Consider the following 17259-nt stretch of genomic DNA (forward strand, 5'->3'; position numbering starts at 1 on the left):
TTTTTGGGAATCACCTCACCTCTTCAGTCTCTAATTTGTTATTGCTAATCTAGTTGCTTTTAATTTATCCAGAATACATGTCTGTTCTCCAATCAATTTATAACACGGGTCTATCTCATTTTGATTTCAAGTTTAGTTTTCTCCACGGTCAAGTAATTACGAATCAGAATTCCTGTAAACTTTTTTTTCGCAGAATGTTTCAATCCTGAAATGATTTCATAGCTTAATGTTAATCGATATAAAAGTAGCAATCATCACATTGTAAATTTGTGACCGAAATTTATTGATTTCAAGTTTGGTAATCAGTGGAAATATGTATTACTTCGACTATGAACTTTATTCATGGATTTTCATGTGCATTGTAAATAATAAAAAAAGGGGGTAGGTTCTCCCCTCAAACCCGACAAATGAAGGGGAGTCCTCAATTCTACGTATGACAGCTACAACCTTTCCAATTTTTGTAGCCATTTTTCGCCTTGTTGTGATGCAATCACACACTATTCAATCAAAACCAAGTGCAGATTGTTTTCGAAGAAACTCTTTGTAAGCCATGTGCTAGCATTTTTCGCTGCATCTGAAGGGATTGTTTTTGGAAGATTTGGCTGTAAGATTTATAAATATGTGAAAATTCTGGAGGTGAATTTCTTGGCTGAGCTCCTAAGAAGCTTTTGCTACCCTCTCAAAGTTCATTTACAGGTGTATTCATGCTCTATCTGTATTTGTATCTCATTTTAGTTATCATATTTGCTTCAAATTGTCCATCGGGTGTCGAATTCAAGCACCCAATACTGCTTCTAACAGTTTGTGACCGCTACATGTTCATTTTAAACTTGTTCTTTGTGGTATCGGCATAGACATTATGTTTATTTTGAGCACTCAGCTTCTTGTTTTTTCAATTTGTCTTTGTAATATAAAGATGATAACTAATTACAAAAATATACATATGTTCTTATTTCTTTTACACTATGCTTTTTAATGTATTTTGATCTTATTGGAAGTTGTTCTTACGAGTTTGACGTGCCTAAGAGATTTTGTGAATTGATTGATAAAAGATAAGAATTTATGCATTTTACGTTTCAGACCATACTTCTTCTAACAGGTTTTTCATCGAGTTATAATTTCAGAATGTGAGCATTTGATGTGTAAAAGTTAAAAGTACACATATAAGGCTTTTGAGGAAGATATCATGGGCAGAAATTCGAGTTCATTTGGATCTCTAATCAGACTTGCAAAATCGAGCTCATATCCTACTTAAAGCAGGATTCTCTCTTTGCACGCTACAGATTCAAATGAGCATATCTAGAGCTACAGATATTAAAATCATGCGATTCAAAGCTAAACATCATCTACACATCTAGGAATACAAATTTTATGGGGGATGCCGAGTCAGATAAAATCGCTTTGAAGGCAAACATTTAGGCACAGGCTAAAGGACAAGATTGGTCTCCTGATCTGATGAGAAAACTAACGGCGAGGAGCATCCCATTATGATTGAGAGTCTGACATAGAAATGATAGGGCATAGGACCCAAGAAAAGTGCAAATCAAGTCTCTAACATTTCATGAATGAAAGAATACAGCTGGAATGGCCGGATATTACAAGAAACCAAGTCAGAAAACAAAGTCTAAGTGGCAGTAAAGTCTAAATTGCAGCAGAATTATTACAGCAGCAGAGTTAGATTTCAACACAAATTCTGAGGGATTTAACTAATCTTAATGGCCAGATAAAGAAGAAGGAATACGTAATATTAAGGACTCCTGATCAGGAGAAGAATCCTAACGAAAGACAGCAACTGAGGGAGGGAATAAAGGAAACAAATCACGTCAGAATACTCTCTTCTTCTTCTTCTTCTTCTTCTTCTTCTCTACAACGTGCTTTTCTCTTTATTTGTTAATTTTCCAGCAACTATGAACTGAACTTTGGCTTTGAGTTCAAGGGGAATAGACATCATCCTCATTATTAAGTTGTGAGAAGTAACGTTCTTCTCATTGTAATTCTTTCATATTCAAGTACTTATTTAGCCTTAGTTTCTTTCAATTCATAATTGTTGTCGGGGACTAGAATAAGAAGAAACAAAGGAGTTAACTTGATTGCTGGAACTATCACTTTAATTTATTAGGGAGGGGTACGCCAAGTTAAATTGCTCAAGCTTTTGAACGATTGCTTCGAATAAATTTTACAGACTTTTCTCTTAAGGCTACTGCCGAGTGAATTAAATTACAGACTTTTCTCTTAAGGCTACTGCCGAGTGAATTAAAGTTGCTTTTCAATATTAAATTTGCTTGATGGAAAAAAAAATGATTAGAAAGCTTTATCTAATTAATTTACTCATAATCTTCTCGATTCCCCTTAACTTTAAAAGGCATCAAATTCGTTTTCTTGAATTGAAATTATATTTATTTTACTTTGATGATCAATAAATTTATGGGAATGGATGTCTAGACCTTTGAACTGAGCCAACACCATATTAATTTAGTATTTTTATTTTTAGAATTTTGTTTCTTTAATTTTTTTATTCAAATCCCCCGTTCTTTTTTTATTTCAGTATGTTGTAGGAAGATTGAATGAAATTTGTCTTGTGTTCGACTTGCTTTTCACAATCATACTACAAATTTATTTTATTTATAAAAGTAAAGTTAAAATTACATTTTAGTGGTTTCGAAGAGGGACCAAAAGGCATTTTCGTTGTCTCGGGCCCGGGCACTATATGGATTTCGAATGGCAATGCAGAACATCCATCCTGGTAGAGCTTTGTTCTCTGATTCTTTTAAACAGTACATGAAAACCTTTCTAAGAGGATTAGAAGTACTGTATGGGCCTGTGTTCCTGTTGGAACACATCCTTTTAACGATTTCTCACTCTTCTCCATTTTAAGTTCCAAGATTTTTGCAGAGAGACGTGTTGCGTTTGCTTGTAGTATCTTTTTTCTCAGGAAGGTAACGTTCTTTAAATACAACAACAAAAGACTGTTATATGTTATTTGTGATATTTGATCTTTCTTTCTTTTTTTTCCTCGTATTGCATTCATATATATTGCATATTAAGATTTCATACAATGTTTGTGTATTGTTGGTCTCTGCTTCTGCGGTGTTTTCTGGCATAAAAAGAGAGCCTTGATGCCAAGTTTGACATTCTCGAATGGACTGATCTAGAGATGAGGGGCTGCGTTGTGAACTTTGCTTGCCTTCTTTATAGGTGAGATTTTTCTCTCTTGTTCTCTTTTCTTTATGTATATTTTAATTGTTGGCTTGAATACTTGAGCCACTGTTAGATGTACAGCTCTTCTAGTGGTCCTAATATACTTACTGCCCTTCACTGTCGCGGGGGCGACGTCTTCTGGCGACGGCGGAGGCTCCTGACATGCCTCCTAATGAGGGGTGTTGTGTGTTGGAAAGGGTTTTTGAATTTAATCATAAAATTATGATTAAACTTAGTCGCCACCTAGTATTATGGTCACTAGGAACCTATGGTTTGCGAGAGTCTGAGTAAGGGACTGATTGTGTAAGGCGAAGACGCATCACCCCCAGTGCAACCTACCTAAGGTAAACTGCATTGTTGTTTGATTGTTTTTTCTAAGTCAGGTTTCTATTCATTGGTCTTTTCTAATGCTCAAAGCAGATCTCTCTTCATGAGAGAGTTTATACCTTATCGGGTTAAATCCTAACCATTCTGAAGTCTAAATTTTAGAATCGCACGTTTATACCTTGTATCTTTAATACTTGAGGGTGTACTTTATCGTGTAATTTTACATCCATAAATATTAAAATTTACATTTGGATCATAAAAAAAGGATTGGAAATTTTTTTGACATCTTGGTCAAATCCTAATGGATAATCATAAACTGGTTACGATATCCATTTTTTATTTTTTTAAACATGAAAAGATGCAATTTTTGTTTTTTTTATGAAAAATATGGTTGGAAAAATTTCAGGATTTGGTCGTATGCAACAAAATATTTTTTTTTATTTTTGAAAATGTTTTGAAATTTTTTTATTTTTTTACTTTTTGAAGAAAACCGGGTATTTTAATACCGGATTTGTATTTTACAATGTAAATATATAACCCGATATTATGCAAAATTGGTAGAAAAATATGCGAGAAAATCACAATTTTCTTTGAAATGATTTTTTTGATAATTTTTGGATTAAAAAAAAAGGTATAGTCCACTGCATGAATAGTGGACATGAATTATAATTCACGACCACTGTTCATGCATGAACAGTAGGACGTGAATTATAATTCACGTCCTCTGTTCACTAAGTGAACAGAGGCAGCGAAGAAGAAGGGGAAGGGGAGAGAGGGCGGACAACCTGACGTGGTGGTGGTCTGGCCGAGGATGACGATGTGCTGTCGGTGGTTGAAGTGATGGAGGCCAGCGTCGGCTATGGGAGGAAGAAGAAAAGGTTGCAGAGGAGAGAGAAACGGTGGAAGGAGAAGAGGGAGAGAGTCGCGGTGGCTTCTTGGTGGCTGGTTGGTGGTAGAAACGGTGGCTGAGGCTGTGACAGAGATGGTGGCTGGCGGCAAAGGAAGCAAAAGAAGAAGAAAGAAAAAAAAACGCGCGTGAGGGGCTGCAGAGAGGAGAGAAAAAACAACGGTGGCTCTTGATGGTCTGCTGGTGGTTGCGTTGGCTTCCTGTGGTGGAGCTGATGGTGGGAAGACCGGCGATGAGGGTGGTGGTGGCTGAAGACACGGTGTAGAGAGGAAGAAAAGAGAGGAAAACAGAGAGAAAGTGGCAGAAACCGGTAAGAGGCTGATTTTTTGGCTTATTTCGAACCCAATTTTCTCCTCCCTCAGGCCATGAAATCCACCTCTATTTATAGGCGGTGGAAAAGAGCAATCTTTTCTACATAGAGGACAACTTTTCAGCCCTTGATTCGGTTGGGAAGGATCTCAACCGTTGGCTCAAAGTAGGCATGGTACACTGTCAAATCTGCAAAAAAAGCTGCCTGAGTTGGCATGTTTAGGCCGGCTCCGACGCCGATTAATTGTCATTCAGACTGAAATATTGATATGGAACTGTAGAGGAACTGTAGAGGATCAATTTCGTGCAAGTTTGGTTAAATTTGGTGGACTTTATATGCACTAAATGCACCTGCAAAGTAGGTAACGTGAGCAGTTATTTCAGAGATTTAAAGAAAAAGATGAACAGTTCCAAAGTTCTGATTTTGGCCAAAGTTCATTTCAGTCCTTCATCTTTCAATTGCTTTCAATTAAACCTCTAATTGACCCTAAAATTTTGTAATTAAGCCCCTGATGAACTTCAATTGGAGCCCTGAAGTTACGCGCCTATTGCGATATGGGCCTTGGTCTCGGATTTCTTCAATTTAGCCCCTAATTGACCCAAAAACTTCAATTTTCTTGTAATTTTGCCCCTGATTTCAATATATTAACATGGTAAAAATTAAATTTCGTCTCTTAAAATTCCAATCTTCTCAATTAAGCCCAAATTAGGCTTCCAAACTTATTTTTTCACTAATTGAGCCCCAAATAAAATTAATTTGACCCATTTAAAGTATAATTAAGTCCTTGCACTTAATTAAATCCCAAATTAATTCTTGAACATAATTAAAATTCAATTTGACTCATGATTAAATCAATTTAGCCTATTAAAAATTTAATTATGTCCTTGAACTTAATGTTTATACAAATTTGTCCAATAATCCTTGAATTTGCATCTTCTCTCTATTTTGGAGCATAATAGGGTACAATTAGATCTTGAATTTCCTCAAAAAAAATGCAGCTTTATTCTTCGGCCTACTTTCTCCACGTTGCCAGCTTTTATTTTATTTTTTTATTTTTATTTTAAAAGAAAGTAAATTTTTGGGGAATAACCCAGAATTGGGTTATGACATTCACCAAGGAATCTGAAATTCCATGTCCACTTCTAATGTATATACAGCATGCTGGTCACCAGTAATTCAGAATAGCAGATCACTCTTACACAGACTTAAAAAAGCATGGCATCAAAGGAAGTGATGCTCTGTGAGTATGGAACTGGAATTCAATTTGTGCAAGAATAGAAGACTGTTCAGTATATCAACCATGCAGATGGCCTAACATTCCACTCGCAGTGATGCAAGGATGGTGTGCTTTAACACCCCAGAACAGGCACCAAGGTTTTTAATTACAAGTCAGACATTCGAACACGGTTTCTAAGTACAGATCTATTTATATTCAATGATGCAAAGTGTCTATGATATTGTGGGAAAAGAAATTTAAATCTATTAATTCATAAGTACTGTAACAGCAATAAGAAATATTGACTGAACAACCCAGTTTGTTGTGCAAGGTTTGCCCATTGTTAGCACACACGCAGAGTAGAAAGATATCTGTGTACATAAATCCTTGTAGTAGTTGATGAACATATTCTCAAGGAGACAAAGGTTAAGATAAACAAATCACTAGACAAGCGCTAGTGTAGGAAAATTCCATGTACGCAGTCAAAGTGGACTTCAAATAACAAATATACTAAAACATTTTGGGGGTGTTGGGCAGCGTTAAAAATGTTCACGTACTCACAATGGAGGGTGGATTAGAGAAGTGTGTTTTTTATTTTTTTTACATTTCGGTTCCTTAAGTTTTGTTTTCATCAATTGAGTCCTCCACAGTACCGCCACCCTCCACAGAAACAGAAACCCAAAACACGCGTTCCTTTCTATAGTAGGTAAGATTACCAACTGAGAGGTACTAGGAATTTAAGAAACCTTTCAAAAACCGTGTCTCGTTACCTTTGCAATTCATGCCATACTTTTCAAAAACCTTGTCTTGTTACCTTTACAATGCCTATATATAGGGTTACCTCTTCAAGCATTTCCAGTCAACAAAACATACTGGTTTCTCATATAGCGAGTGACACGCATAAACATACAGATACACTGAGCCGTGAGAGTATAATCTGGAAATGGGAAGCCCAAGAGTGTTAGGGACTGCTTTCCTGGTCTTTCTTATTGTAGACATCGCCTTTGCTGCTAGGACACTGCAGTCAATTAGTGGAGGTGGAGGTGGAGGGCAGGGAGGAGGTGGTGGTGGTGGATCTGGATCAGGACTTGGGTCAGGTTATGGTTCTGGTTCTGGATCCGGGAGCGGTGAAGGATATGGTGCTGGTGGTCGTGGAGGAGGCGGGGGCGGAGGCAGTGGCGGAGGTGGAGGTGGTGGCAGTGGCGGAGGCAACGGGTCAGGTTCTGGCTATGGGTCTGGTAGCGGCTCAGGCTATGGTTCTGGTAGTGGGATTGTTAAATTAATTGAGATCAAATAGAGAAAAGAGGCTAGAATTCTGAATAATATGTATATTATGAATGCTTAGTCTTAACCTAAATACAAATAGAGTATATATAGGTCAAACTGAAAGTACTATTCTATCCTTAATAAATAAGACCACATAAATATTATTTAACATCTCCCCTCAAACTCACGATGCGGCAGCTACAAGCATCGAGAGTTTGCCAACCAGAAAACGAAAACGAGAGATGGAATGCGCCTTAGTAAAGAAATCTGCAATCTGCAAGGAAGAAGGAACAAAAGGCAAAGCAATGGTGCCATGTTTGAGATAATGACGAGTAAGATGACAATCGATCTCAATGTGCTTAGTGCGCTCATGAAAAACTGAGTTATGAGCAATCTGAATAGAACTCTGGTTGTCACAATACATAGGAGTAGGATGAGAAAAGGAAATTCCCATATCAGCAAGTAACCAACGTAACCAAACAATCTCTTTGGTAGTAGATGCCATGGCACGATATTCTGCTTCGGTGGATGATTGAGAAACAATAGATTGTTTCTTGCTCTTCCAAGAAATAAGAGAATCACCTAAAAAGATACAGAACCCGGTAACAGACTTGCGATCTGTGGGATCACTACCATAATCAGCATCAGAGTATGCACGCAACTCCAAGGAAGAGGTGGATGAAAGTAAAAGACTCTGAAAAACTGTACCCCGAAGATATCGCAAAATACGAAGAACAGCTGCCCAGTGAACAATAGTAGGAGAAGCAACAAACTGACTAACAACATGAACAGCATATGCAATATCTGGACGAGTAATGGTGAGATATACCAAACTCCCAACAATAGTGCGGTATAAAGTAGGATCTGTCAAAGGTAAACCATCAGAAGAAGAGTACCTTGCGTTAACCTCAATAGGAGTATCTACAGTTTTGTTATCAGTAAGTCTAGCCCGCTCAAGAATATCTGCAACATATTTCGACTGAGAAAGAAGGTAACCTCTAGGTGAGTATGCTACCTCAATACCCAGGAAATATCGAAGGTAACCCAAATCCTTCATTTCAAATCGTCTAGCCAACTCTGTCTTCAAAACTGAAATACCATCAATATCATCACCAGTAATAATCATGTCATCAACATATAAAGACAGAATGATACGACCTGCATCAGTGCACTTAATAAAAAGAGCAGAATCATGACTGCTAGAAACAAAGCCAAGAGACGAGATCACAATAGAGAATTTCTCAAACCAAGCACGAGGTGCTTGTTTGAGACCATATAATGCTTTCTTAAGCTTACAAACATATCCAGAGTCATGTGAAATACCAGGAGGGGGTGCCATATAAACTTCTTCTTGAAGATCTCCATTCAAGAATGCATTTTTAACATCAAGCTGAGAAATATGCCACTGACGAACCGAAGCTACGGCAATAAGAGTGCGGATAGTAGTCATTTTTGCAACCGGGGCAAATGTCTCCTCATAGTCCATACCATACTGTTGAGAGTATCCTTTTGCAACCAGCCTAGCTTTGTATCGCTCAATAGACCCATCAGAATTAGTCTTGATCTTATACACCCAACGACAACCAACAACACTCTTACCAGGAGGTAGAGGAACCAGATCCCAAGTATCTGTCTTATGCAAAGCAGAAAGTTCCTCATCCATAGCTTGCTGCCAAAGCGGATCAAGAATTGCCTCTTTATAGGAAGAGGGCTCAAAGAGACAATGAATAGAAGCTAAAAAGGAAGTAAATGATGAAGAATAACAAGAATAAGCAAAATCTGGTAGTTTTGTGGACTTACGAATGCGGATGGACTGACGTGGAGGTGGATCAACAATCTCAGATGAAGCTTGAGGGGCTGTAGATGAGAATGGAGCTTCAGATGTGCTAGAGAGTAAAGTACCAGTACCTGCAGAGTTATGAGTACAAATTGATCGAACATAGGGAGAGGTATCATTACTAGAATCCTCAGAAAAAGGATCTATATGAATAAGATCAGATTTTATCAGGCTATGAGTAGTGGATGGAATAGAAAAGAAAGGTATATGCTCAAGGAAGACAACATGACGAGACACATAAAGTTTCTGAGTTATTGGATCAAAACAACGATACCCCTTTTTACCTTCACCATAACCTAGAAAGACACAAATAGCGGATCGAGAGGATAACTTACTGCGTTCTACATGAGGACGAAGAACAAAACAAGTACAACCAAAAACTCTAAATGAGGAATAATCAGGGACATGCCCATATAACTTTTCAAAAGGAGATAGACCCAAACTATGAGAAGATGGAATTGTATTAATCAAACTTACAGCAGTAAGAACAGCTTCTCCCCAAAACTCACTAGGAACAAAGGCAGACAACAAGAGAGAACGAGCAGTTTCAACAATGTGCCTATGTTTTCTTTCAGCTACACCATTTTGTTCAGGAGTATCTGTACATGAAGTTTGGTGGATGGTTCCATCTAAGGCAAGCATTTGACAAAATTTATTAGAGGTGTATTCCCCACCCAAATCACATCTAAAGCATTTGATCACAGCAGAATGTTGAGTTTTGATAAGAGCTCGAAAAGCTGCATATATCTCAAAGAATTCAGAACGATGTTTCATTAAATAAACCCAACAATAACGAGTATGATCATCAATAAAAGAGACATAATATCGAGACCCTCCTTTTGTGGAAACAGGAGAAGGTCCCCATACATCAGAATGAATCAAATCAAATGGTGAAGATGAAACAGAAATACTTCGATTAAAAGGTAAAGCAGAAAATTTTGCCAATTTACATCCACTACAATCAGAAATGTCACAAGTTTTCAAATTTCCTAAAGCTCCTGTGGATGCCAAAAATCTCAAACGAGAAGATGAAACATGACCTAGACGGGAATGCCATAAATAAAAACTAGAAGATGAAAGACTCAAACGAAAAGAAGACAAATCAGCAGTAGCAGCAGCAGCGGTAGCAGCAGCAGCGGTAGCAGCAGCAACTGGCACTTTTAACTCATCCAAAATATATAGTCCATTCTCCCTACGACCTGTCCCAATCAGCTTCTGAGACTGCAGATCCTGTACACAACAAAAAGAACCAGAAAACATGACTAAATAATCACCAGAATCACATATTTGACCAACAGACGCAAGATTCAATTTGAGTTTTGGAATAAGATAAACATTAGGGAGAGACAAGTGAGGTGTGACAACAGAACCAACACCTGCTAAGGGCATGGGAGTGCCATCTGCAGTCATAACAGGAATGGAGGACAAAGGGGACACTGAGGTAAAAGATGAGGAATCTGGAGACATATGATGGGAAGCACCAGAATCCAAGACCCATTCAGAGTGTGACATACCTGAGGAATTATGAGGCAACTGACCTATGGAAGAAGCGGACATTGCTTGTGGCTGCAAGGAGAGAAACTTCTGAAATTGCTCAGCCAAAGTATTAGGATCGGTAATAGAGCCTGGGGAAGCTAATGCTGCAGTATTGTGGTGTGGTGGTTTATAACCCTGAGGTGGTCGATGAGCATTAGATTGTGACTGACTGCTAGACTTCCAAGCTTGATTCTGCTGTCTCAACTTAGGACACTGAGCCTTCCAATGACCTTTCTGCTTACAGAAACTGCACTCATCAAAGCCAACCCTTGTGTAAGGCTTGTTCTGATGATTAGAGAATGGCTTAGAAGGTACTGCTAGTACAGAAGGATTTGAAGCAGAAAGAATTCCCTTTTCAGAATAAGACTGAAGACGTATTTCTTCAGCCAATAACTCACTGACAACAGAGTCAACAGAAGGCAGTGGAGTACGATGCAGAATTGAACCTCTAAGTCCTTCGAAGTCACTGCGAAGCGCTGTTAAAAACTGTACCAATCGTTGCTGCTCTTTACGCTCAATATAGGCACCACATGCCTTTAATTCTGCTGATTCTGTAAGAGCCAATTGATCCCAAAGATCTGTCATAGCAGATAAAACTCTTGAATACTCATATTCTTCTGATGAAGAGCTCGTATGTCATTCTCTAATTGGTACTGTTTTGCAAAATTTGATTGCGTGAATAACCTTTGCAGATGATCCCAAACCTCTTTTGCTGTCTCATACTTCGCCAACTGCGTACCTATCGAATGCTCAACAGAATTGTTGATCCAAGTAATGATCTTTGCATTATTTGCTTCCCATGTATCTATCAAAACAACATCCCCCTCCTCAATATTCTTAGGTATTATATAAGTTCCACTAACATACCCCCACATCTTCTTACCCTTAAGAAAATTTCGCATTACATAGCTCCAATACGAATAGTTCTTCCCATCCAACCTCACACTCACAGACTGAAGCGAATCATCTCTTTCAGTAGCCATAATTAACAATCACAGAGAACCAGAATGCAAAAGCAGCGGAAAACAAAATACCAAATTGCAGAAACTGAACAGAGATTGCAGAAACTAAACAAATATCTTCTCAAAATTAAACGATTACTCCAAAACACAAAACCAATTTGCAGAAACTGAACGCAAATACCAAATTGTAAAAGCTGAAGGGTAGATGAAATACCAAAATAATTGCAGAAACTGACAAAATTCCAAATTTTGCAGAAGCGGAAGACAAAATCTCACTCCAAAAAATTTGCGAACTTGTGCATGGGATTAAGCCTCGTTTCATAAAACCAGCTCTGATACCATGTTAAATTAATTGAGATCAAATAGAGAAAAGAGGCTAGAATTCTGAATAATATGTATATTATGAATGCTTAGTCTTAACCTAAATACAAATAGAGTATATATAGGTCAAACTGAAAGTACTATTCTATCCTTAATAAATAAGACCACATAAATATTATTTAACAAGGTGGCGGCAAAGGAGGTGGTGGTGGTGGCGGCAGCGGAGGTGGTGGTGGTGGTTTTCGTCAAAACATCAAAAATTTTCAAAAAAAAAATGTCTTTTGCTTTCCAAAAATTTCCTAAATATCTTAAAAATATTGTTGATTTTTCTGCATATTTTTATCAAAGTGGATTAATATTTGGTTGTATTTTTATACCGTAAGAATACCAACTCAGTATTAAAATACCTGATTTTGCGTCAAAACATAAAAAAAATACATAATTAAAAAAATGTTTTGTTTTAAAATACGGCCTAGTCTCTCCAATATATATATATATAAATATTACAACATCATATTTTTCATACAACAAAGAAAATTTCAAAACGATATATGTATTAGCATGCATTTTGGCTTTAATAACCAGTTTATTCAAGCCATGAGAACTAGGCCAATATTTCAAAAATTCTAAAAAAATCTTTTTTGTTTTATTTTCAGATTTGGGATTATGAATTTATATATAAAAATGTTTTTTTCCTGATATTAAAATATGGTTTTTTGTCATAGACATTAGAACGGTTAAGTTTTACCCGATAAGATAAGGACCTCCTTATTGAGGAGGACTTTTCTTGAACCATAGAAGGGCCAATAACTAGAAAACACAACGAGACCTTGAATTTTATCAGACAAAATAAACAAAGCAGCTTACCTTAGGTAGGGCGTATTTGGGGTGCTAATACCTTCCCTTTACGCAACCAGTCCCCGTGCCCGATCTCTGCGACCAGTTAGGGTTCCTAGTGACCAAAATACTAGGTGGCGACTCCCACACCGTTTTTCATTGATAAGAGAGACAACGAATTCCTTGTCTCACTATATTTACTTGATATATATATCCCCCACTATTACACACACCCCTGAGGGTGGACGATCGCCGCGACGTCGCGCACCCCGCGACAGTTGTGTATGGATAATACTTTCAGTCTTTATGGCTCTAAAAGATGGGCACAGGTCACCGAATTTACTTTCCAGGAAGTTACTGCTGGCTTGGATTCCATCGCGGAGACCATAACGATGGTGCCGCCTTTGACGGCCCTCAGGGACCATAGCCCATGCTACTCCACCAACTAGGAATGCATGAAATAGTACACCTTCTAGCTTGGTCTTGACCAGAATGATGATCCAAATGCCGATGCCATCATGTCTTCAAGAATTCGTCCTGGGATTGCGAGAAGGGATTTGCGCGAGGATGATATCAGGGTGTACGAGCTTTATACGGATTCACTAATAATTAATAAGAACCAAAGGGAAGGAGAATGATGCTCGCAGCTTTTATCATCTTCATTAAGAGCATATTCCCATCTGTTTTCTAATAATAACTTCGTGTTTGATTAGGCCATCCTAATCTGCAGATGTATTTCCTCATGAGCAAGTTTGTTTTTTATAGAAAATGCTATGAATCGCCTGCTGTAGAAGGGTTTTGGCCGCACAATTGTTCCTCAGCTTATATCTAACCTCTTGTTTTTGTTCTGTTTTGGCCTAAAAAACAAAAAGAAAGAAGTTGTGATGAGCTTCTAGTATTTAAACAAATTCCAAGAAAACTTGAGTAGGTTTGCAAACGAACATCTCGAAAATGTACACTTGACCCTACATCGAAGAACTTTTACAATTTCTATGATTTTTGCATGAGATCTGTCCATGAACTCTTAGCAATTCAATTTGCAAGATTTTGGGTCTTTGGCATCTAAACAGAAAGAAAATATTTTATGATATTTACTGATGAGACTAGATAAATTTACCTCTTCGATTCTACTAAGAGTCTTATATTTCATTATTTTTATTTAAAAGTTGAAATTGATAAACTAAATATTTGATTATATTTTTTTCAATTATTAAACCAGTTCTTAAGACGAAATTATCATAGATTTGGAAAATATGAAGAAATTATTTCTATGCGCCAACCCATATGAAGGTGGAAGGGGAAAAATGTGTTTGGTATTGTGGTAGCTGTTGTGGTTGTGCAAGATTTGAACAAAGTTGTTTTATGGTTAAAATTGTGGTTGAAATTGAGTTTGAAGAAAAAGTAGTTTAATGTGTTTGGTTAAGAATACTTTTGAAATTGAGGTTATAAAATAATTTTAAAAAACATATATTAATATTGATGGTTTTTAATTTAAATATTGTAGATTTAACTATTATTATTATATCATGAAATAAATAATACTTTATATAAAATATTTTTTATTGTTCCATTAAATTTTTTAAGAGCGCAACATAGGTAAAATATAATCAAGAATAAAATTGAAATTGCGATTAAATTCTACAAATATTATGTCATCAAACGATCTCCGTTTAATTTATGTAGTGTCATTGAATAATATTTAACACTAGTTTTTCGAATAAAACACAATTAAAAATTAAAAATATATTTTTTATTTTGTTAGATCGGACCTGGTTCAATGCATTTTTAGCGTTAAACCGGACCGGTCCGGCCAAATCAGTAAAAAAACTTATGAATAGTTGAAGATGCTTCACTGTTGATTAAAGAAAACCCATGAAAAATAGAACATGTGGAGCATGCTCCACATTAATCTACACCGCTCGATTTATTGCATCCCTAATTTATTGGACTTTCGTATTTCTTTTACGCAATTTATTTTTTCCTTCTTAGAATTGTAACCTCTGGTTGATGCTTGTCTGAGGGGGTGGGTGCATGTGAGCCCATAAAAAGGGCGAAGTCTAGTAAAAAGAAGCATTTTAATAGAACAGAGGATTTTTTTAAAATGTTATATATATATATATATATATATATATATATATATATTTTTTTTTTTTTATTTTTAAAAATTTATTTTTTATATCAATATATCAAAATAATTTAAAAATATTAAAAAATTAAAATTTTAAACTACATTAATAATTAAAACATTTCAAAAATATAATTGCACCCAAATTAAATCAAACTCTGCCTAAGCTGAGCTTGCATAACATGCCTGGGTACCACCTAGTTATGTGATGTTAATGTGATTTGGAAACTCTTACAGAGACCTGGCACTTTCCAGCTAAACTAAGATATTTATCTTTTTTCTATTATTATTTTCTTTTATCTCTACAATATATAAGACTCAATTTTATATTAAGAAGCTAATTCAGATTTCAAAATAGGTTTAAAAGTTTTGAGCTTTGAATTGCATTGTTGGATAATAAAATATGGTTGCGTGAGGTGCATTTCTTTTTCAAATATATTTTTTGTTTGAAATTTAATATATATATATATATATATATATATATATATATATATATTAAAATTATTAAAAACACTAAAAAACTTTAATTTAATATATTTTTATGTCAAACACACTACTACAACGCTTCCCGCCACCATAAATAAAAGATACTCGTATTTTTTATCAACAACATGTATCCAGTACATCATATGATATTTAAATATAACAAATTATTTTATAAAAAGCTTTTTAGTTAAGATTGGTTTGATATTTATATATGTTTGGTTGAAATTGAGGTTGAACAAAAAATAATTTAATATGTTTGGTTAAGAATGCTTTTTAAATTGAAGTTATAAAATAATTAAAAAAGATATATATTAATATTAATGGTTTTTAATACAAAATATGTCATTAAGCGATCTCCATCTAATTTATGTTATGTCATTGAATAACGTTAAACACTAATTTTTTGAATAAAATAAAATTAAAAATAAAAATAAAAATAAAAATTGAATTTTGTTTTTTACTGGATCGGACCCGGTTCAATGCATTTAGCCTTAGACTGGGCCCGGTCCGGCCGAAACAGTGGAGAGTGTCTCCACTATTCATGTGAAAACACTAGTTTTTCGAATAAAATACAATTAAAATTTAAAATTTTTTTACTAGGTCGAATCTGGTTCAATGCATTTAGTTTTGGATTGGACCTGGTCCGGCCAGAATAGTGGAGGGTGTCTCCACTGTTCACGTGAACAGTAGAAAATGAATTAATTCACTCTCCACTACATGGGAGAGAGGCTGTGTTATAGGAACACAATGATCAGCATGCAAATTCTGCTTTAACAAAATAGTTTTCAATACAAATAATGGTAGGGTCCACGTATAAAATTTACCGCTGATTTTGTAACTAAACAATATATTGCAACTGTTAAATAATAAACGCTGCTGCAAATCGAGCTCTTTATCAACAACATGTATCCGGTACATCATATGATTTCTAAATATAACAATATTTTACTTAATTAGTTGTTGCATGAGTTTATTTAATTTGGTTCTTAATTAAATCTTAATTCTAAGAATCAATTCAACTTCATCTCTATCAAGTTTCAAAAGCTCTCTAATTTCAGCATGTTTTTAAATTTGATCTTTCATCTTATATATTTTAAATTTTGTTTTTAATTGATCTTTTTTAATTTTTTAATTTCATCCCTGTTTTCAACTAAATTTGACTTTAGATTCATGCACTTTTTTGCGAAAAGGTTCATGGTCTTGATTAATTTCATCAATTTGATCCTTAATTGACCCTAAATTTTGATTTTTTTTATAATTGTGTCCCTGATTTCACCTAATTAAGCTTGAAAAAATTAAATTTGATCATTTAAAATTTCAATCTTCTCAATTAAACCTGAATTAAACTTTCAAATTTAATTTTTCACTAATTATACCCCTAATAAAGTTAATTTAACCAATTAAAAATATAATTAAATTCTAGCATCTAATTAAATATTTTAATTTTACTCAAATTAATCAGTCAAATATTATTTTCTCCATCGGTTAGGTATAAGAGAAAGTTTTCATGCGTGGACGTGTTCAATGAAAAAACAAATGATGATAAGAGATGGGGGGGGGGGGGGGGGCGGCATATGGCAGTTCAATTTGTGCATCATCAAAACATATCGGGCAAACTTGTTTCTATATTTGAAAAGCTTGTCCACAGAATTACAGCTGATAAACGTTATGCTCTGTGTGCGATGAACTTGGAGACTAGAACCGATCCTAATTCCTATACATTAATTAAATGCCTGTTCTCTGGTGGCCATCTCGTCGGATGAAATTATAGGGTACTGTACGTATGGACGGACTTATTATGCCTGCGGTCATCCTCTGTGACACAGACAACATGCGGCTGGCTGCACAAATTAATAGACCTTGAAGAGACTCGTACAAATAATCCCCGATTATTTGTATTTTGCAAACGTAATTTATTTACGATCTCAAAT

General features: G+C 35.6%; 1 protein-coding gene across 1 annotated transcript; it reads left to right on the forward strand.

Annotated features, from left to right (window-relative positions):
- Positions 1 to 6901: 6901 nt before the first annotated feature.
- Positions 6902 to 13355, forward strand: LOC133705785 (putative glycine-rich cell wall structural protein 1). The gene is made up of 3 exons (XM_062131167.1): positions 6902 to 7231; positions 13047 to 13112; positions 13209 to 13355. Exons 1-3 carry the CDS (start codon positions 6902 to 6904, stop codon positions 13353 to 13355), a joined length of 543 nt encoding a protein of 180 aa, XP_061987151.1.
- Positions 13356 to 17259: the final 3904 nt, after the last annotated feature.

The sequence above is a fragment of the Populus nigra genome, chromosome 10, assembly GCF_951802175.1.
Source record: "Populus nigra chromosome 10, ddPopNigr1.1, whole genome shotgun sequence".
NCBI lineage: Eukaryota > Viridiplantae > Streptophyta > Magnoliopsida > Malpighiales > Salicaceae > Populus > Populus nigra.

Bases quoted from the DNA above. Each gene is read 5' to 3' on its own strand.
- LOC133705785 (XM_062131167.1), top strand. From the start codon at position 6,902: ATGGGAAGCCCAAGAGTGTTAGGGACTGCTTTCCTGGTCTTTCTTATT. The intron at 7,232-13,046 runs GTTAAATTAATT...AGATGGGCACAG, and splicing joins ATGGTTCTGGTAGTGGGATT to GTCACCGAATTTACTTTCCA. The intron at 13,113-13,208 runs GTGCCGCCTTTG...GGTCTTGACCAG, and splicing joins TCGCGGAGACCATAACGATG to AATGATGATCCAAATGCCGA.